We start from the raw sequence: 21,339 nt of genomic DNA, 5'->3' as shown, positions 1-21,339 counted from the left end.
GAAATATACAAGTTAGAAAGAGGTCAGGGATTATAGTGCTCGTATATATATTATTAAGCTATATAGTATTATATTGTGAATGTGTATAGTTTAAGTGTTTCTTAACTAGTGTCATTATCAAAGATTAATGTCGGCATGGTGGATAGAACTTCAAGTATGGGATACATACAGTTATGCTTTTTCCTTCACACGTGACATGTTTGTTTGTCATGTATGTTGCTCTTATTCATTCCCCATTCTCCGACCAAATATTTGTTGTCTATTTATTTTTACTTGCATATGTAAGTATGTCACAGATTATGCGAATTTTGCTAAAAATAATTTAGAACATCTTTAACTTATATATCTATTCTATTAATTCTTCAACATGTCCAATTGATAATAGTTGGGTCCAATTTAAAATTTTAGTAATACACACTTTTTAATATAAAAGCAACGGAATCTATTTTCTTAATGTAACCACCAATTAAACTGATGCATAATTGTCTGCCACTTTCTGTAACTGCATCAAAAAAATCTAATTTAATCAAACATTGAACAAAAGTTAATTTAATATGCGAATAGAAAGGGATAGCTAATAATTTCCTATTATAACGTATTAACGTGTGGTGTTCCTCTAGACCACCCAATTTTTTTTATTGTTTGAGTATTTCAGTGATTATTATGTGTTATATGACTGTTTGATGTTAAGTGCATGTTTAATTAAATAGTATAGGTTTAAATGAATTAACACTGTTCAATTAATCATGCTATGAATATTTTTTTTGTCATCAACAAAACAGACTCAATTAAGTATGTTTAAAACGGAAGGTATAACCTATATTACTCTATTCAAATTATAGATACACAAATTCGGATTCGATTCTGATTATTCAGATATTGATTTTTAGATGAAATATTAAAATATGAAATTGCTATGGCACATGTATATAGTTATGTAACATCACTAATTTAATATAATAATCGAAATTCTTAGTAATGATTAAAAAAAAATATTTTACACATATATGATTATAAAGAAAAATACAATATGCTTATAAAAATACAAATATAATTACAAAGAAAGACACAAATATGAAAATTAATAATCGAAATTCTTAGTAATGATTAAAAAAAATATTTTACACATATATGATTATAAAGAAAAATACAATATGCTTATAAAAAATACAAATATAATTACAAAGAAAGACACAAATATGAAAATTAAATATCTTAAAAAATATGTAAAACAAAAAGTATTGAGTGCGGGTCAAATTTAAATAGCATTTAAAATATACCAAGGCGGGTCATACTTTCTAACCAAAACAAAACTGAAAACCCGCGGGTTGGCGGGTTAGCGGGGTGAATTTGACTCGCAATCCAGCCTTAACCGTGAGTATACCATATCAATTTTAAATTGCTATTACTTAATAAATATATATATATATATATATATATATTATTAAAATTTATACACAAATATGATTAAAACATACAAATATAATCAGAAAAAACAAATATCAAAAATTAAATTTAAACAAAAATATACCCGCTAGTTTTCACTAAAAATGAAGGCAAATGTCAAATAAATTTTATCAAAAATCATATTCTTAATTTTGGGGTTGATAAAATGTAGCCAGTGGTGATGGTACATTCTATGCACAAACTATACGAAAATATGCGTCTTCGAATTTCGCTAAACATTACAATAATTAACATAGGAGAATCATAGAGAGAAGAAACTTGAACTGATCTGAGTCTTTGAAATATATGAAAAAACACAGACATAGTTGTAACATAAAAGAAATCACAGAAAAGGAGTTTTAATCAAAATGAAACTTTCATATGTATATGTTCTTGTGACCGAAGTTCGAACTCATAGGTAAAATTCATTAAAACTATTTAACAAAAAGTATGATAAACAAGCTGCTTGACTTTACTTAGTCCTGTTGTTCATCGATTTTTTCCTTTTGAAAAAACAAGTGTAGAATAAAATTACTCGAGTCCGATAAAGATGATTAACTAAAACACAAAACTTTAATTATAAAAATTACTAAATATACGTAGGCATTAGAAGATCCGTCTCCAAAGTCACATAGGTTGATGATATTGTAACATTGATTCGTGGTTAAGTAATAGGAAATACTACACGTCTTCTCTGTATTATTTTATATTTTCCCTAAATAACTCTCACTCTATAGACATCCAGTGCAATTACTCTATTTTGTAAGCTTTTAAGTAATTAAAATTTAAAACAAACAATAAAAAGAACGGGAATACTTGGATTCAAGTTTGAAGTCCAGGTTATGAAGCTATTGCAAGAGTGAACAAGATCTTGATCCGCGTTTTGGAAGCGCGGAATATTTTACGATGAAAAAATTCACTAATAACTTAACAAATATTTTGGTAATTTTTAAAAGTGTGTATTTAAAATATTTTTGTATTTAAATCAGTTTTTTTAAATTCAACCTGATTGTGATTATACCGGTTAATTCGGAGATCTGACAATTCATTTTAGGTTTTTAAAATATTCATATTAAAAAAATTACTAAAACCCGAGACTAACCGATTGAACTGTTGGATGACCGATATGTAATCTAATTTGATTTAAATTGTAATAATTTTCATAATTTGTAATCTTATACTCCAAATTTTAAAGTTCATTAGTTTACAATTTATGAAATTATGACGTTTCTACAAAATTTTAAAAAGAAAATAATAGATATAACATAATTAAGATTAATTATTGTATTGTTTGGAAATATTGATAGTAGTATAAAAATATATTGTTTGGAAACATTAATAGTAGTATAAAGAAATAAATATATTGTTTGGAAACATAAATAGTAGTATAAAGAAAGAAACATTAATGATTTAATGTAAGTTTAACTATAAAGTATAAAGATGTATTTAATTTAAAAACTTACAAAATAAATGTTAGGTCCAATACAATGTTTCTGTTTTAATAAGATAGATTTTTAAGTTTCGGATGTTTATATTTTTCATATATTTAATTTCTTTTTGCAAAAACAAATATTTTAAATATTGTACTAGATTCACTTTATTTGTATGTACTTCGATCCAGTACTATGCAAGTTTTTGGAATTGTTTTTGTTTAAACATCCAGTACTAAAGGCGTGTCAAACTGTTCTTTTGTTAATCGAACTGTAGTTCGAACTATAAAACATTGATCGTAATTCTGAGGTGCATAAAATTAAGCACTTAGATTATGTGCTTCATGTTCGATGATGCTAAACTTTCTTGAAAAGAAATAAAACAGACAAATATAAAATCTATCTCTTGATTAATTTAACCCAACACGTGGGGGCCTTGGGGGTGGGAACTTAGCTTTTATATATTCCTGGGGCTACCCCGTGTTTAAGCAAAAGAATGCTTCGAACTGAGGGACAACAAAACTCCAAATAAACTATCCAAGAAATACATATGACGATATTATATGAAAACAAGAAGAAATTTGCATATCTTAACCATGACAAATTGTCATTCCATTCATTGTAATCTTTATTGTACTTCAAAATCATTCTTCAGTAATAAAATTTATTTTTTTCAACCGCAATAGGTTTATATCGTTGTGTATTGGAGAGAAGATCCCACATCGGATTTATGATGGGGACATAAGTAATATATAAGGGACTTGGGTCATACCATTAATTGCCAATTGGTTTTAAGTGGAATCCCAAGAAACTTATCATGGTATCAGAGCGATAAGATCCTTTGACCTAATTTACTACAACTACTACTACACCGATGTTGGACCCTCTGTGGATGTTATTCCCACATTGTCCACGCTTCAGACCTAGATGTCTGAGCGTGAGGGAGGGTATTGATGAGAAACATCTCACATCAGAAATATAAGAATTATTCTACTACTATATAAAGGGTTAGGGCCAATCCACTAATTGCCAATTGATTTTAAGTGGAAGCCCAAGAAACTTAACATGGTATCAGAGTCGGCCCAATACCCTGACCCTTTAATCCGGCCCGAACAGTGGCCCGATCAACCCATTAGCTGATAGCCTAGAGAAGGCTCAGTTCTTCGAGATAGCTAGAAAAGAGCATTATCTCGGAGGGGTTTGATGGATTCTGCGAGATTAATGGTTATACGCACCATTATCTCGAGAGAGGGTATTGGAGAGAAGATCCCACATCGGATATATGATGGGGACATAAGTAATATATAAGGGACTTGGGTCACACCACTAATTGCCAATTGGTTTTAAGTGGAAGCCCAAGAAACTTATCATTGTGTTCTTAGAAAATCATTACCAACATTATTTTCTTCTCTAGTCTTTACAATCAATCAATATTAAACACTTAGTGTGAGTTTCAGGATCCACGAGTTTTATTTGAATAGCTAGAATCTATATATATGGATTGCACCAGCTTTTCGAGATTAGTTTGTGTCTATAGAAAAATCCAAAATACCATCAAATCAATTGAAAAAAACAATTGTTAGGTTTCTTTGAAAGTCGACTAGTCGTAGTACTTTTAAGTATAAATTATTTATTTTGAAATTACAAAACTCTATTGTTCTCAAAAAATAAAACGGGGTAGAAAACAAAAACAAGCAAAACCAAAAACCTCTCTTTCCGTGTAGACACCGTTCGACAATAACCCTAGCTCCGGTGGCCGTGGAATCGGCACCTGAGGCAACACCTCCTCTTCTTCTTTTTTTTTCTTTTCTTCCTTCTTTTTTCTTTGCTTTCGTCCTCTCTGTCTTTCCTTTGGTCGATATACTGGTTGTTCTGTGCTGCCGTGGTCATTCCTAAAACTCGTTCGCGACGGAGGGAGGTTGGCCTCAGGCTTCTTATGGAAGGACGGTGAGACAAAGGCGTTACGGTAGAGGCGAGAGTCGGCGTTTAGGGTTTAGCTTCGCCAGATCCCGTTTTCCCCTTTTGAGATCTTCGACTGAAGCTTCTTGATGTTGGCGCGTGACTAGGCGAGACAGCTCCTCCGTCTTGGATCTACCTATCCCCAGCGGCGGTGTGACCTTAGGAGGAAGAACGCAGCAGACGGTGAAAAGAGATTCGGTCTTCGATTGTCGAAATCGACGCATGGCACAGACCTTGGACGGCGGACTTATCCTCCTCCGAAGAGGTCCTTGCCAGAGACGTGTGGCGGAGTAGTGTTTATCGGATCCGGATTCAGTACGTGGCTGGTCCAATATTACGATATCCGCTCTCTTTGAAGCTATGGACTGGAGTCCTTAAGTAGCTAACCAATATCAAAGCCCGACTTTCATTCCGGACAGTCTCGTTCGGCTCATGGCTTAGGGTTTGGGTGGTGCTGGCTGGAGGGTAGGAGTTTTTGGTCGAAATGCGCCTTCTAGGCGAGGTCCTGTTACTCACGAGCTGAAATCACACAATATGGAGGGTAATAGGTTGGAAGCTTTGCTGGAGTCGACTGGATCTCTTTGTCCTATAGCTTCAATACCATCCTTGCACTTCAGTCCGGTTTACTGGACGAGTAAGCTGGTGCCAAGGTCCGTCTTTCAGTCCGGTTTCTTTGATTGGTTTTGGCTACGAACCGTGATATCAACCGCCGGTGGTCTTAAGCTAAGTCTGCTATGCGCCTTGGGTGTGGGTACTGTTAGTTCACGGGCTGAAATCCTATCATTTGGTACTAACAGTTGTTCTTGAATCGAGCTCCTCTTAGTTTAAGCCCTACTTGGTTCTGGTTGCGGTTTGTGGTTTTTAGGGAGGAACATGTCCTGTAACACTCAGATATATGGAGAGGAGTATGCGTGGTTTGGCGATGAAGTGACTGGCCGGTCTAATTCTTTCAATATCTAATCCAGTTGCAATGTTCTTCAAATGGAATCCTCTCTCAATATTGGGATGAAGCGCCTTTCTGGTGATGAACCAATGGCCGAGCTTCATAGTCGAATAATAGATCCATTTGCTTGTGGTTTCCTTAGATTTCTTACTATTGGTATCTGTTTGCAAAAGATATGCTCCGTAATTAGTGGTAGAATTTAGTGGTCTAAGATATGGTTTCTCTCAAGTCGTAAGAGAAACTCGTGTCATTGTGGTGAAAAATACACTGATGAATTAGATTTGGTAGTCTAGGATCCTTTCCAGTTTCGACTCAGTGTTTCTAAGGTGTACTAGATCTCGTCGGTTGTATGTTGGGTTAAAATCTCTTGAGGTTGTAATCTTGTATTCACATTTGGATAATGAAAAGTTGCTGTTGAGTAAAAAAAAAAACGGGGTAGAAAACCATAAAGTCAGCTCTTCTCTCCCAAACAGAAAACAACAACCAACTCTATAACTTCTATAACCGGTTGTGTATGGGAGAATGATTGTGGGTTATGCTTAAGTTGTTGCTCTCGTTTCAATAAATATGGATCGTATCTGTGTTGGTTTGTGACAAGATTGTCTCTCCCAGCTCACATATGAAAAATCTAATTTGAGTTTATTTTTGTTATGATATGATTAGACCTAATAGAAGTACGGCTTAAAGATGTGTTAGTTTTGAAGTTTTGACAAATTAGTTCTTTGAGTTTTTGAATAGGAAATTTCTTCGAGTTCACAAACAAACTTTTTGACTTGTTTTTATCCTCCATTTGAAGATCAGCGTGTTCTTTCTTAATAGTTGATTTCATCAGAATATTTTCTTTCAGTTCCGTCAATGAGACTGACTTAAGTTTTAGTATTTCATCTTGTCATTTTTTCATGTTCTTGTAGTTTCATATTGTTGCTTTATCTCATCAGACTCCATAAGAATTGCCATCCTTGTTGGCTTATGATTAATTCAAAAGTGTATCACCCGAAAAGAATGTAAAATAGGACGAAACAACCAAAAGAACCAAAAAAATTGGAGACCAGTAGACCCCAAAAGAAAACCCAAAGAGTTGGGAAAATGAGAAACAAGGAGCTTGCCTGAGACAAATTAGACAGCACCCACTGCTTCCTGTCTAATCCGAGAATCTAACCATGAACGGCCATTGTTTGCTATGTACGACTGCAACCTTTGGTCCCTAGTGACACTCTATGCAATCTCCATTGCCAAGGAATTAAACATCCTAGGAACCATACTTAACCATCAACTCTCAAACGAGCGTAGAGATATATGCATTCTCTAGACCCATTCTCGTGTATTGAGAGAAGGTTATGAGTGGTTAAGCACATACTAGATATAAGGTGAGGAAACTTGCATTAGTACACCTCTGATCTTATAATCCCTCATTTCTTCCACTGCCCAAGAGAAAGCCATTAAGGAAGCCTGTTGCTCGGACAGAATTCCCTAGAAAGCACGTTGACTATGCGACAAAGTACATATTATGACATTTTCATGTTCTAAATCGATATTTTCAACATCAATATATCATATTTCGTTGATAACTGTCAAAAATCGAAGCAAATCCTGTAAGAAAGGATGATTTGTGTTGAAAAATGACTGTAAATTAGGTTTGGAAAAACAGAGTCGAGGGAAAGAAGAAGAAAATATTACGATTCTGTCATTCATTAATGAAATAATAAAAACACACACGCAAAAATGGTACTTTTGGACTTTCGACCCCGGGTTAATAAGAAAAACCAAACTTAATATGACCGCTGGACTACCATTACATCTTTGTCATTTTTTTAAGAATAACTATACATTTAGGTAAATAATAATATTAATTATTTTTTTAAAAAACTAATCTCTAACTACTCTCCAGTTTTTTCCGATTTTCTCTTGAGGCGCTAGACCGAGGTCGAACATATGCATAGCGCTTAGTGCGATTCCAAACATGGAAAAACACTAATCAAGAATATTTATTATAATTTAAAATGAATTTGCCAACATTTAAATAATTTTTGGAAGAAGATGTATAATATTCTAGTCACATGACTCATATCACAACATTTCTATACTACTGAGTAATTACCTCTTTATTTATACGATTCTATTTCAACGGTGTGAGGTCGAACATTTTTATCTAATTTTTTTAATACGAGTACCTCTTGTCAAAAAAAAAAAAGTATGACTAACGAAAACAAGTAGGCATGGGCATTCGGGGTCCCAATCGGGTTTCGGTTTTATCCAATCATGTTTCAGTTTTTCGGGTTTATAAAAATCAGTCCCATTCGAATTATTTGAAAGTTCGGTTCGGGACCGGTTCAGGTTCTATCGGGTTCGGGTCGCGGTTAGTAAATCTTCAAAGAACCGGTACAATCCAATGTACTTTCGGATTCGGATCCCAATCCGTTTTTCGGTTTAAAAATATCTGATTTGTACCTATTATGTAACCAAAACATAAGTAAAATTTGTTTTTTTTTGTTTCAAATACCTAATTTGTACATTTTTGTAACCAAAACATAAGTAAAATCGATTTAAAAATAAGAAATGAACAACAATCATGATCATTCAAAATCAAACGAAAGGAAAACATGTTTATTGATAAGAAAAAAACCAAATAAATGAAATCATAAAACGAAAACCACAAACTCATTAAATGAGAAAAATTGTCTAATGAAAACAAAATTTAAATTTAAATATTTCAAAATTCAACCGCCACCTTTAACCATCAACCTTCATGTAATAGAACTACCAACATTTATGTAATAGATAAGTATTTTAGATGTTCAATGTATCTTAATGTATTTTGAATACATGTTAGAAATTGAGATCATGTTTGGTATAAGATCTTTTAGAGGTTTTGAATGTTTCGGGTTCTATCGGATACTCATTTAAATTCGGGTTCGGTTCGGATAATACCCATAACCCGAAATACCAAAAAACAAGATCCATTCGGTATTTATGTCAGGTTCAAATCATTTCAGATTTATTTTTATCGGATCGGATTCGGTTCGGATTTTCGGATTCGGTTTATTTGCCCAGCCCTAAAAACAAGATTGAATTCAGTTCACGATTCTGTAACAGAATTTCTGTTTTTGATATTTGGACTACTTTCTTCAACATTAAGAGAGTTCCGTTAAACCGAAGCCATAGTGTACCGTTATCTAGCATTTTAAAAATAACCAGAATTCCTCGTTGTCTTAACCTATAAAACCAGTACAAACCTATAGTTCCTCGGTTTAAAATGGTATATCCTGAACCAACACACATTTAGCCCAACAACAAATTCTGATTTAGTTTTGGGGAATCACATATCAGAAACAGACCAAAGGTAAGCTTCTCTTTCCGTTGCTTTTTTCTCACTCGTCTTCTTGAACATATCCTTCTCATGTCCTATAACCCCCACAAAAACAGATCACATAAATAAGCTTCCAATGGATTCTTTTTATTTTATATGTACAAAAGCAAAACACATAACAGAAAAAACTTACCAGTACTGCGGTCAACTCCATCCCAATGCCTACCGGGTTTGATTCCATATCGATTAGGTGCAGCTTCTAATCCTCTTGTTATCCAACTGTGCTTTGGGATACTTTGTGGTATCACAAATCCAGATTTTTGCATCTCCTCGTTGTCCCCTAGATCCATAAGAGGTGCCACGTGCTGCTTCTTCTGCGATATAGAGATCCGGAGATATTTTAGTTTTTATTCAATGGCGGTCTTGGTTAGTGGTGAGTTTTATAGTAGGCAGAAGTACTATCAATACCTTCACCAAATGAGCCATTGGATCTCCCCATCTAACTCTTTCTTTCATCATTAGATCAAGCTCGGGATCGTCCCTGAAATGACGTGGATAAACTGTTTAATTAATAATCAAGTAGATAATAGCAGAACCTCAAAAGCTCATGAGAAAGACCCGATATAATACCTGGTCCGAGCAAATGGCTTATCCTTCTCAAGCTCAAGTTCCTGTAGTCTAGCTTCAGCATCCCGCTTCTGAGCTAAACCTTGTCCCCATTCCAATTTGATCTCCTGCAAAGAATTAATCAACTACGTCGGTAACTGTTTTTTCCCAGTTACTCGGATAAGATTCACAATTCATATTCTGTGAGCAATAGAGTTAGCCAGCAAACAGTACCTTTGGCTTCTCTATCACTTTCTTTTGCTTTGATTGAAGATATTCTTCTTTCGATATACGCTTTCCTGAATTATCAAATATATAACCATATGGGAGTGAGTCATGTAACTATGCATTCTCACTGAAAATTATAGGGAACCAAGAACCCATACTCGGTCCTTACCTGTAATCTTATCACGGAAGACAGCTTCTGCATTCTGACCAGTTAGCTCGGAATCCATATTTTTAAACCTGCAAAAGAGTATAACTTGTCAAAATGGTTTCTTGCGAAGTCCCAAAGACGTAAAAAGACAAAATCCTAATAGAAAAAAAGGAATGGATACACGTGAAACAAAAGTCTGCTTTTGAATGATTACCTCAACTGTTCATCCTGCTTCTTCTTTCGATATTCACTTCCAATGTCTTTGCCACTAATGAGCCCAGTCTTCCGTTGCTCCTTGCTTGTTTGAGGAGGTGGTGATTCTCTGCGTGGTCTCCTTGGGGGAGAGCTATCAAAATTGGAACTCCTAGACACTGTTTTTCTCTGAGGCGAAAGATCTGAGTCTCGGGAGCCCTTCACACTCACACTCACACTCCTGCGAGGTGGAGATAAATCAGAATTTGAGCCAAAAGATCTTGAAGGCTTTCTACCCGGTTCGGGTGATGGAGAATGATATCGTCTTCTCCGTGGTGGAGAAAGATCATTGCTCGTCTTGTTAACATCTGAGAGAGGTGAATCCTTTTTCCTGCGAGGGGGAGATAAATCACCGTCCAACTCAACGGAATCTGAACGCTTTCTGCGTCTTTCAGGCGACGGAGGATGGACACGTCTCTTCCGAGGAGGAGACAGATCTTCACCCAGACTTTTGGGGGCTGTATCTTCAGGTTCGGGTGAAGGTGAATCATTCCTGGCTCGTCTTCTGCGAGGTGGCGTCAAATCAGAATCCAAACTAACAGGCTTGGCATGTTGTCTGCTAGGTTCAGGGGAAGGTGTATAGTGACGTTTTCTCCGACGTGGTGGCGACATGTCTGTTTCAGGAAGTGGAACTCTAGGCCCAGGCTCAGGAGATGGAGAGTCGTTGCGAGTCCTCTGTCTCCTTGGAGGAGAAATATCATCAGATCTTTCGTTGTGGCCGCCCCGGTCTGAAGATAAACTCACCCAGCCACTCCCATCCTCAGCAATGGCATTTTGAGCACGCCTTGCCTTGATTTCCTCCAACCTCCTCATTCTCTTAACTTCAATATCCTCGTCAACCACAGGTCTTTCCTCTTGACAGAACAGAAGAAGAAAAAAAAAGAAGAGATTTAATCAGTGTCAACAGCTACTCTTTCAGAGAGGTGGAAATAAGAAAGAGTAAAGGCATTACCAGCTGAATCATTTTCATTATCTTCCTCTAAGGGATCAATCTGCTTCTGCCAAACAGGATCTTCATCGACAACTAAAACACCAGCGGGTTCAGGTTTGGATGGCTTCTTCTTCTTCATCTTCTTCTTCTTTTTCTGTTCTATAACCTCACTACTCTCATACTTCTTCAAGTAGTCTTTCATAGATGTCACCCCTGTTCTTGGAGCAGCCATCTTCAAGTCTAGTAACCAATAAAATAAACATGGAAAAATCAGGTAACCATGGCATCTACAATAAACATGAACAAGTCGAAAACTTTTAGTGAAATAAAAGTTATATTATTTTCAGAAACAAAGAGACTCAGTACAAACTCTTGTTAATCATCTTCAAATTCGAAACACAGATCAAGTACCAATGCAGAAACTAGTTTATCAATCCAAACACAAATTACTTGATTCAATCGAATAAGCATTAATGAAGCCCTAAATCACCATATTCTAGCAAAAAGCATGGAGAAGAACAAACCAAAAGAGACTAGCCTTATCCCTTCACCAAATCCCAATATCCCGAGAAGCGATTCCAAAAAACCGAGAAATAGATACGAAAGAGAAGACATACCTTATCGGGGATTGACGCCGGAGATGACCGGAGAATAGACCAGAAGCCCAAAAGTTCGAATGTTCCTACTCCGCGAGATCTTCTTCTTCTTCTTCTTTAGGGTTTTCGATCCCCAAATGGCGAAACTGAAATTAAATCAGTTAATAGGGACTCTTTCGTAATTTACTAGCTACGACAGGGGCTTTTCTGTCAATTAGAAACTGATGGGCTCGTCTTTAAAAAGGCCTTCACTAATCATCGGTGAGAACAATTAGGGTTTTTTGCTCTGTAATACCGCCGCCACTTTCGTCCCCTCTTTATTTATATATAAATCGTCCTCGATTGGCATCTCAGTTAGATGGCGATAACGCACAATGCATTAGCACATTCTCTACAAGGGAGGAGTAGCTGCTTTGTCCCAAAACCCTTGTGCATTAGAGATGCTAAGCAGAGAAGCAGATCCAGTAGTGTCGTATTCGCTTCTAATGATAAGAACATTGCTCTTCAATCTAAGGTAGATTTTTTGCTGCTGTAACTTTTGTTAATGATGATTGAACCAGACATTGTCAGGTGGCTACTCCTTTTTAATACATGAGTAGTTACTGTTACATGTCGGGTAAAGAAAATAGAGAGAAGGAAGGATTGTTTTTGATGGTTTCCATCTCTAGGATCTGGGTTTCTCTTTTCAGATGCTCATCGTTTGCTTGGTCGTCTGCATTTTAGTGGTGACTTGAGCTACATCTGTTCATCATATTTGATCTTAAACATATTATCTTGGGTCTAATTATTGAGTGATTCTGTATATTCTTCTAAAATTTTCAATAAATCACTGCAATTTAGTCTGGTGCTTAGCTTGATTTGATCAGTTTGTTATTCTTATGGATCGAAGTGTTTTGTTTGTTATTTTTGTGTTGGTTGTTATTTATCATGTAGCCAGAGATGGTCAGGTTCCTACCCTTTTGACTCGTGGGTTTGGACTGTTACATCTCTGGTAAAGAAAAGAAGGAGAAGGAATGGCTTTTTGATGGTTTCCATCTTTAGGTTTCGATTTCTCTTTTAAGGTGCTCATCGTTTGCTTGGTCATCTTATTATTGTGATGACTTTAGCTACATCTGTTCATCACATTTGATTATCTTCCGAACTGACTTGTGTTCTGTTGGTGACTTATTTTCAGTTAGTTTGTTAATACAATTGTTTCTTGCTGCTGGTAATGGTTGTAAACTTTTGATTTGGCCAGAGATGGTCAGGTTCCTAATCTATGAAAAGTGAATTGGAACTGTTACATCTCTGGTAAAGAAAAAAGAGAGAAGGAAAGCCTTTTGATGGTTTTCATCTTTTGGTCTGAAATTTTCTCTAAAGGTGTTCATCGTTTGCTTGGTCGTCTGAATATGTGATGGCATGAGCTACATCTGTCCCCCACAACTGAAACATTTTTATTTGACTCATATCAAATATCAAATGTGATAATGCATCTCCTGTTATACTGTTAGAGAGGGCATTAGTTGTTTATGCTCCAACTGTTATCTTTTAGTTTCCGTCTCTAATCTTTGTTTATGACTGCTGCTGTATTTATCTTGCCTATTTTCTTGGGTTAGGTAGATAAGTTGTTGGACCGCATAAAATGGGATGACAAAGGTTTAGCTGTGGCAATTGCACAAAACGTTGACACTGGAGCAGTGTTAATGCAAGGCTTTGCTAACAGAGAGGCTCTCTCCACAACCATCACTTCTCGTAAAGCTACTTTCTTCAGTCGATCAAGATCTACCTTATGGACTAAGGGAGAGACATCAAATAACTTCATCAATGTCCTAGATGTATACCTTGACTGTGATCGTGATTCGGTATGTTTGTCTGAACAATTGTGATTAGAGTCTGACTAACACTCTATCCATTAACTTAGTTGTCTGAACTCAGATAATTTACCTTGGAACACCTGATGGGCCTACTTGTCACACAGGGGCAGAGACTTGTTACTACACTTCGGTTTTCGATCAATTAGCAGTTGATGAGGTTTGTTTTATCTTTTCTCGTAACAAGAGATGAATTAATTTTTAAAATGATGATGAGGTTTTGTATTACTTTCATATGCATGACAGGCTTCAGGAGACAAGCTAGCTTCAACAACGTTATACTCGCTAGAATCAATCATTTCAAAGCGGAAGGAGGAATCAACAGTTCCTCAAGAAGGTAAACCGTCATGGACTCGACGGTTATTGACCAATGATGCTCTGCTTTGCTCAAAGATCAGGTATTTTTTGACGGGTTTCTGCATTTGAAGGTTATAACAGATCATCACGTATGAAGCGTATTGTGTTGTTTGTGATTCAGGGAAGAAGCAGACGAGTTATGCAGAACGCTTGAGGATAAGGAGGAAGTATCAAGAACAGCATCAGAGATGGCGGATGTGTTGTACCATGCGATGGTGCTTCTGTCTAAAAGGGATGTCAAGTTTGAAGATGTTCTTGAAGTTCTTAGGAAACGCTTCTCTCAATCTGGTATCGAGGAGAAGCAAAGCCGTTCAAAGTGACCGTATATAAACTGTTGTATTTGCGAGAATGTAAACTATTCCACTGCTCATTTAGATCTTTGTACATTGCAAAATAATAAATTGTATCGTTTGCTAAAGATATTGTTACATCTTTTTCTTTTGCATTTATTGGCTGGAATTTATCACATTTAATTCATATAAAGTATACAACTTTAGAGATCACAAATGTTGTTACTTTCGTAATTCTTCATAAACATGTAATCAATAATCAAAACATGTACGCTTCTCTATGACAGAAGCTAAAGAGTTGCATCTGTTTCTTTGTTCAGAAAGATAGTGTAAAATTTGTAATGCTTTGAACGGGAAAATTTGATCTAATTTTCTTTTGGGTTTGACAAACAGTCCAACAAATAAACAAGCTATAATTAAAAATATAATATGAATCTGTAGTCGATAGATTAAAAATAACCCAAGAAAAGAAAAGAAAAATGTTTATAGCTATTATATATTTGATTCAAAGAACCAGATCTGTCAACACCTCAGAAGTGTACATCCCATGAGATTGATGAGAACTATGATTAATCCAACATCTTCGGTTTAAAATTTGGTATAGTGTGCCTTGTCAAGAGGTTTGGTTAGACGAAAACCAAAGCTTTTTCTGGCAAACCATAATCTTCTCGCTTTCCACGGCATACTCAGTCTCCTCTCTCCGACAATTCCACCTCGTCCCCTTGGCCAACGTCGTGATTGCGTCCATGAAATAACTCGATTCTCTGATTATTACATACCCTCCCGGTCTCAATATCCGGTCCATCTCCAGCAATACGTACTTCATCTCACACCTGTTTCACATTACCACACGGTTCACACTTATTAATAACAAAACCTGTGCAAAACCAAATCTAAATTCAATTTGACCGGTGCTTAATTTTGATAAACCAAACTGTTCCGGTCCGAAACAAACCATAAAAACGATCTGAAAACCAAAATTAATCGCAAATTTGTTGAATTGGTTTTAGTTTCACATACCGAACCAAATATTGAATTTGAGCCAAACCAAAAACAGAAAACCGGAATTGCTTCGGAAAACAAATGTATATCCAATTCAAAACTGAACCTAAACCATACCAAACCGTACCTGTGGCTCTCAAGGGTAAAGAGGCTGTCAAGGTGAAGAAGATCATATGTTCTTGGATACGTAGAGAAAGCTTCGCACCTACAGTTTCAGTGTCACGTTAACATCATATTAACATTACACATAACAAAAACAGAGAAAAGATTCTATTACCAGTCGTGGTAGGTTCCGATGAGACCACGATCAAAGACAACAGGAAGCGTATTGGCACTGTAGGACGAGACAACGTTCATGACCCAAACAGGATCCTTAACGAGAGCAGCAGCGAAGCCTCCATAAACCGTGTTCATATCCATAACATTCCTTATCTTATCCGTCCCAAGAGCTGGTAACACTTTCTTGTAATGCTTAACTCTGTTCTTCCACTTACCGTCATCGTGTTTCAAACCACTCGCGCTCCCTCCATGAACATCAGAGATCCTCTCCGGCGCAACTTTAAGCCTCTCGGGCCATTTCGGTATGGACCCGAGTCCGGAGTTCTTGACTTTAGCGGTCGGTGCAACCACGCAGGGACGGAGGGGAGTGTACCAAGCGGAGTCAGGCTCTATGCTGTCGTCGCATTTTGGAGGGTAAGCTTCCATGTTCTTCGCGATCTTGTCGTAACAAGATTTGTCTGAGAGTTTCTGCCAGACTGCTATGTCGTCTTTTTGTGCGTACTTTTTGAAACACATGGAGGTTAGAAGTGACTGAAGCTTGTTGTAGTCTGATTTTTGATCTTCCATGGTTGTGTTCCATCCACGCCACCGTCTGTTGTAGTTCACCGGTGGACCTGAGAGTACCCAGAATCCTCCAGGTCGGACTATACGGTGAATCTCAAGCAAATAGATTCCACCTGACATGATCATACAAACACATTTTATTGTTAGTGCCAAAATGTTTTGAGATTAAATGAAATAATAAAATCAATTACAATCAATTGATAGTGTGTTTAATTTGGACTAACCAAACCGATAACAAAACCAAAATACTGATCTAAAAAGTTAAACGGTTTAAATTGATTCATTTTCTATATCCAAAGAAACCGAAACCGAACAGGAAAACCGATCTAAAACCAAATTTTCTTCGGGAGTTAAGAGTAAATTTTACTAAAACCAAATCTGAACCAAACCATCCATAACAGATTTGTTTTTTTTTTCTTGGATATTAATATTTTATAAACCGAACCAAAATCCGGATTAAACCCCCACTTAGACATGGTTCAAAACTTGGTTCGGTTTATGCAATCACAATGTAATCTAAACCAACCGGTAGATGCTTACCAAACTCAGTCCAGGGAATGAGACATCTTGAGCAATGAGCCATATCAAAAGAATTGGAAGGGAAAGGGAGACGCTGTGTAGAGATAACCCCGAGAATAGCAGGGATCCCACGTTCAAGAGCAAACTGAACCTGAGCTTCATGGTTATCTCTAGGAGCAAGAGAGATTGTTAGTATCCCACGGTCCAATAGATCACCTCCCCAGCTCGCTACCTAACAAAACAAACCAACTCAAAAACACTTTATAAACCGGAACCGCTTTAGAGAATCTTTGAGTAGTTGAAAAGATAAAGAGAGAGGGACTGACCCCACAGCCAGTGTCAATGGCGGTTCTGACTGTACCGTCTTTCATCTCGGGAATCAGATCTTGCATCTGATCAACATAGTGACTAACTCCACGTGGAAACATGGTACCACCACCAGGGAAATGGAACTTGTCACCTTCTTTCTTGAGCCAATGCTGGTTCGATTTTTGCTTGTTGATCCAATCATAAGGCACGTTCTTGTACCAGCACTGCTCTCTGCTCTTCGGCCATCTTATAGGCGGTTTGTACCCGTCTGGTGGTGGGATCAGACACTCGTTCTTTTCGTAAACAGGAGGACAGTGACGCTCCAAGAAACTTAGGCGATGGACACCGTATCTTTTCCATCTCTAAGAACAAAAAAAAAACACACACAACAATAGTTCAGTGTTATGCAAGAAAGTAAGAGTCAGGTTTATTAGTTAGTTACCAAACCTTTGGATCGGTGCAGGGTGTGTAATCTTGTAACTCTGAGCTGCATTCAGGGAAAGAGATGGATTTGATTTGAAGAGGTGAAACTGTTGGTTTCACAGGGGAAGAAGCTACAGCCTTTCTAGTGGTGCTTGTGACATCTTTGGCTTCGATCTTGACTCTCTCAGAGCAAAACATACCACCGAGATAGAAGGAGAAGCCGCATAATGCGATGAACAGGACTGTTACTGACAAGATCCTAGAAGAACCCTTTTCGGGTTGCGAAGATTGCTTCCCGCTCTTCATGATTCTATTTGAGTGAAACCAAAGTAGGGAATCAGATCAGATAAACTTCTTATTGTCGTTACAGTATCATGAAAGATACAAAAATGACTTTTGATATTGGCTTAAATCAGAAATAAATATGAATCTTTAATCAATAGTATGAACGAGATTTAGATTTAGAAAATGAGATCTGGAAGAGACACATTTTTTCCAATACAGTGCAACGACTTCTGTCGCATTTTCTCATGTCCTAAAAGACATATGATATATGGGCCCCAGTATTAAAGGCACCCCTAAAGCATCACACTAGGTCAAAAGAAGTTGAAATTGGAAGACATCAGAGGCGACTACTCATTTGTTTTAACGCTGAAAATAACCCTTCAACTTCTACAGCTCTAGATCCAACTTTGCAGCAAAACAATTTCAATTTAAGAAACTTTGGGAGGAAAAGGAGATATGAATAAACATTCATCTAAAGATGAGATCTTTAGACGGGCTTAGTAGTGCCCATCAACAACAGACAAAAGTCTGACTTGATCAATGAGTATTGATCACGAAAATGGATCTGACGGACGCACACACAAAAAAGAAAAAAAAAAACAGAGGAATATGAACAGAACCTACAAGAACTAGTTGAATAAAGAAAAGAACTAAGAATTCACTTACTTAGAGTGTTTTTAAGTAAGAGATTGGGATAAGAAGGGAGGACTCCTGTCTCCGCAGATCTCTCGATCTATCACTCTTCAAGTCTGTGTGTTTTATCAGACAAGAAGTGAAGCTAACAGATAGATAGAGAAAGCTTTTATATAATAAAAGTATCTCTTCTTTTATTTTCTTCGAGGCAACTCCTACAGAGCCCCTAAATGTGAAAAGCCAATCTCTCATAGACAGCCATATTCACATAAAGATAAACATTTATTTAAAAAATCGGAAATGGTGGAAATGACATAAAAACCGTGGAATAGTTGAAGTATTTACAAGTTTTACCAGGGTATAACCCATCCGCCCGGACCCGACCCGGATTTATGGTCAATTGAATTGAACCGAATCGTCTAACCATCTAACCCATCCCTCGAAACCAAACCAATCCCTCGAAACCAAACGAAACCAAACCCAATCCTCGAAACCGAACCAATCCCTGGAAAACCAAACGAAATCTGTCGGTTTTCAATAACTCAATTTAATTTAACTGAATTTCGACAATCTCTTCTTCTCCATTTTTCCCCCTTTCACTCACTCAAATCCCCTAATTCGAAGGATTTGAACTCGAGTTTTGAACTCTTTCAGCCTCCAATTCCTCTACGTACCCAAAATCAACGGTGAGAACGAACGGAGAGAGAGAAGAATTCAGAGGAAATCGAGTGCGATGGTGGTTGAAACGAGAGGAGGTAAGAGGAAGGATAATCCAACGAAGGAAGAGACTCGGAGAGTGAAGTTTGCGAAGGAGAAGGAGACAAGTCAGACGACGGCGGCGGCTGAGGACTTCGATAACATCGAGAAGACGACGGAGATGACGGAGACTGCGGAGAAGACGAGTGAGGACTCGAGGGAGACTACGGCGGGAACGAAGCCGACTGAGCCGACTGCTCCGACGACAGTTGTTGGTGGCCCATCTCTTCCAGCTCCTCCAGCTCCTCCAGCAACTCCGGCGATTGGGACTCATTCTGGAGATGATGAGATTGAAGGTTCTGAAGAAGGAAATGAAGACGGAGAAGGTTCTGAAGAAGAAAATGGAGATGGAGATGGAGCTGCAGAAGGAAAGGATGATGAGAATGGAGGTTCCGAAGAAGTAAGAGAAGAGATTGAGAACGTTGAGGACAAAAGACCAGAAGAAAAGGTATCACATTTGGATGAACTAATATACTTTGAAGTAGTAGTGGTATAACTTGATTAAGATTTACTGTAACTTGCAGGAATCTGATTACATGTTGAAGGAGATCTCTCACACAATGAAACATTTTGGAAGGGTTGTGAAAGAGAATACGTTGTGGCCTCTTCCAGGTTTCTGTGTCCCAACTAGAGGTATGTGAAATCCCTTTAATGACATGATAACAATTATGATGGCATTACATAATGTGGTGTTGTGATGTTTTACAGCTTATTGCATTCGAGGCAATTCCTACATATTTGAGTTAAAACTAAGGTAGGACTAGGGTAGAACTAAGGTAGGACTAGGGTAGAACTAAGGTAAGCCTATGGTAGGAGTAGGGTGGAATAAAGGTAGAACTAAGTTTGTACATTTATTCTATTGACAGGATATTGAAAGATTGGCCTCGGTGGAGGAGTTTGTGAAGGACGACTTGGATGAGAGATTGGCCTCGGTGGAGGAGTTTGTGAAGGACGTAGAGAAAGAGCTCTATGTGTTGTTTTTACAGAAGTGAAGAACTCTATGTGTTGTTGTTTTTGTTTTATCTGGTAGACAAACTCTTTGTATTCGGTTGTTTATTTTTGTTTGTAACTAATACTTATCGGATATTTTGAAACTAGGTTTGTGATGTTATTTTCTGAATTTGGTCAAAAGTAGTCAAGTAGTGAACACAACTAGAGACTAGAAGGCCTCGACTAGAAGAGAAATAATTGAAACACAAGTTCTTAACAACTAAGGTTTTTAATTGAAACACAACCACATAATATTGATTAATTAAAATAACTGAAACAAACCTTAGTACATTATACAAGTCTTAACAAAACAAAAAAAGACTTGTAACCGAACCGAAAGTGGAAATAAACTGAGACACTGGAAATAGATTGGGAACACTAAGAAATAGATAGGGAACACTACGAAATAGATAGAGAATACTAAGACTGAATCTCATTCATGGACGGAAGGTAGAGGTAATAAGGCTCTTCAGCTTAGCAATCTCTTCAGCCATATTATTAACCTCCCTCCTTAGGCGCCTCACTTCATCCTCAACACCCAAAGCCCATGGCTGACGAACATGCATCCCATCGTCCTACACAGTTATACCAGGAGTATACATCAGTTTCACTCAGTATCATTAACTAAGTTTCACCAAAGTATAAAATAAGTTTCACTAAGTATGACTATACAAAGAAGGAAAATTACCTCATATTTCTTGCAGGTGAAGAACCTAAGCCCTGGGTGGGTATCGAAATCGTGGCGATACTTCGCCGGTAGAGTTATATCCGTCTGAATGTCACCACCACATGGGCAACGGGTAGGAATTCCATTCATGGTCAGTAGAGAGAGTAAGAATAAAACTGTGGGTTTAGAGAGAATTTAGAGAGAAATTAGAGAGTATTAGTGAGAAATTAGAGTGTATTTAGACAGTATTTATAGAGAATTTAGAAAGATAAGGAGGTTGAGGAGGAGGAGTAAATATCGACATTTTGAGGAGAGAGATGGAGACGTGGGTTTAGAGAGAGAAGGAGTGGAGGAGTGGAGGTGTGGGAAATGACTAAAGTGGTACAGTTGAGGGAGTCAACTTTTCCTGTTGAGGGAGTCAGCTGAGGAGACAAGAGAGAGAGAGTCACGAAAGCAGAGAAGGAAAGAATCTTGTTTTTGACCGAATCGAAAACATTTCAAAATGGCGCGTTCTTTTTTATTTTGTTTCCCCCCAAAATATTTGGGCATAGTTATACTTAAGTTTCTGG

At 37.2% G+C, this 21,339-nt stretch overlaps 4 protein-coding genes across 5 annotated transcripts; 2 read left to right on the top strand and 2 right to left on the bottom strand.

Annotated features, from left to right (window-relative positions):
• Positions 1-8,937: 8,937 nt before the first annotated feature.
• LOC108805299 (uncharacterized) lies at positions 8,938-12,017 on the bottom strand. Its single transcript, XM_018577311.2, has 9 exons — positions 11,868-12,017; positions 11,272-11,490; positions 10,282-11,173; positions 10,089-10,156; positions 9,926-9,990; positions 9,716-9,819; positions 9,554-9,626; positions 9,279-9,459; positions 8,938-9,180 (listed from the first exon to the last, which is right to left on the bottom strand). The coding sequence occupies exons 2-9, from the start codon at positions 11,480-11,482 to the stop codon at positions 9,095-9,097; spliced, it is 1,680 nt and encodes a 559-aa protein (XP_018432813.1). The 5' UTR covers positions 11,483-11,490; positions 11,868-12,017; the 3' UTR covers positions 8,938-9,094.
• A 103-nt stretch (positions 12,018-12,120) lies between these two features.
• Positions 12,121-14,521, top strand: LOC108857197 (histidine biosynthesis bifunctional protein hisIE, chloroplastic). Of its 2 annotated transcripts, none has more exons than XM_018631149.2 (5): positions 12,121-12,360; positions 13,442-13,687; positions 13,761-13,856; positions 13,943-14,094; positions 14,175-14,521. In XM_018631149.2, the coding sequence occupies exons 1-5, from the start codon at positions 12,205-12,207 to the stop codon at positions 14,371-14,373; spliced, it is 849 nt and encodes a 282-aa protein (XP_018486651.1). In that variant the 5' UTR covers positions 12,121-12,204; the 3' UTR covers positions 14,374-14,521. The 2 variants fall into 2 exon arrangements, with proteins under 2 accessions (XP_018486651.1, XP_056842452.1); XM_056986472.1 differs by having other exon boundaries at positions 12,220-12,360; positions 13,446-13,687.
• Positions 14,522-14,745: 224 nt separating this feature from the next.
• LOC108862926 (probable methyltransferase PMT20) lies at positions 14,746-18,533 on the bottom strand. Its single transcript, XM_018637194.2, has 7 exons — positions 18,391-18,533; positions 17,464-17,749; positions 17,034-17,378; positions 16,729-16,939; positions 15,623-16,301; positions 15,473-15,550; positions 14,746-15,176 (listed from the first exon to the last, which is right to left on the bottom strand). Exons 2-7 carry the CDS (start codon positions 17,743-17,745, stop codon positions 14,957-14,959), a joined length of 1,815 nt encoding a protein of 604 aa, XP_018492696.1. The 5' UTR covers positions 17,746-17,749; positions 18,391-18,533; the 3' UTR covers positions 14,746-14,956.
• Positions 18,534-18,611: 78 nt separating this feature from the next.
• On the top strand, positions 18,612-20,174 carry LOC130495185 (uncharacterized). Its single transcript, XM_056986473.1, has 2 exons — positions 18,612-19,561; positions 19,638-20,174. The coding sequence occupies exons 1-2, from the start codon at positions 19,091-19,093 to the stop codon at positions 19,752-19,754; spliced, it is 588 nt and encodes a 195-aa protein (XP_056842453.1). The 5' UTR covers positions 18,612-19,090; the 3' UTR covers positions 19,755-20,174.
• The last annotated feature ends 1,165 nt before the right edge of the window (positions 20,175-21,339 follow it).

The sequence above is a fragment of the Raphanus sativus genome, chromosome 5 (genome assembly GCF_000801105.2).
Source record: "Raphanus sativus cultivar WK10039 chromosome 5, ASM80110v3, whole genome shotgun sequence".
In the NCBI taxonomy this organism is placed as follows: Eukaryota; Viridiplantae; Streptophyta; class Magnoliopsida; order Brassicales; family Brassicaceae; genus Raphanus; species Raphanus sativus.
This window is presented reverse-complemented; position numbering and strand designations above follow the sequence as displayed.

Bases quoted from the DNA above. Each gene is read 5' to 3' on its own strand.
- LOC130495185 (XM_056986473.1), top strand. From the start codon at position 19,091: ATGGTGGTTGAAACGAGAGGAGGTAAGAGGAAGGATAATCCAACGAAG. The intron at 19,562-19,637 runs GTATCACATTTG...TGTAACTTGCAG, and splicing joins ACAAAAGACCAGAAGAAAAG to GAATCTGATTACATGTTGAA.
- LOC108805299 (XM_018577311.2), bottom strand. From the start codon at position 11,482: ATGGCTGCTCCAAGAACAGGGGTGACATCTATGAAAGACTACTTGAAG. The intron at 11,174-11,271 runs GTAATGCCTTTA...TGTTCTGTCAAG, and splicing joins TAATGAAAATGATTCAGCTG to AGGAAAGACCTGTGGTTGAC. The intron at 9,627-9,715 runs GTATTATATCGG...ACGTCATTTCAG, and splicing joins AAGCCATTTGCTCGGACCAG to GGACGATCCCGAGCTTGATC.
- LOC108857197 (XM_018631149.2), top strand. From the start codon at position 12,205: ATGGCGATAACGCACAATGCATTAGCACATTCTCTACAAGGGAGGAGT. The intron at 13,688-13,760 runs GTATGTTTGTCT...GTCTGAACTCAG, and splicing joins TTGACTGTGATCGTGATTCG to ATAATTTACCTTGGAACACC. The intron at 13,857-13,942 runs GTTTGTTTTATC...TATGCATGACAG, and splicing joins ATCAATTAGCAGTTGATGAG to GCTTCAGGAGACAAGCTAGC.
- LOC108862926 (XM_018637194.2), bottom strand. From the start codon at position 17,745: ATGAAGAGCGGGAAGCAATCTTCGCAACCCGAAAAGGGTTCTTCTAGG. The intron at 16,302-16,728 runs GTAAGCATCTAC...TGATCATGTCAG, and splicing joins CATTCCCTGGACTGAGTTTG to GTGGAATCTATTTGCTTGAG. The intron at 15,177-15,472 runs GTACGGTTTGGT...AATGTGAAACAG, and splicing joins TTTACCCTTGAGAGCCACAG to GTGTGAGATGAAGTACGTAT.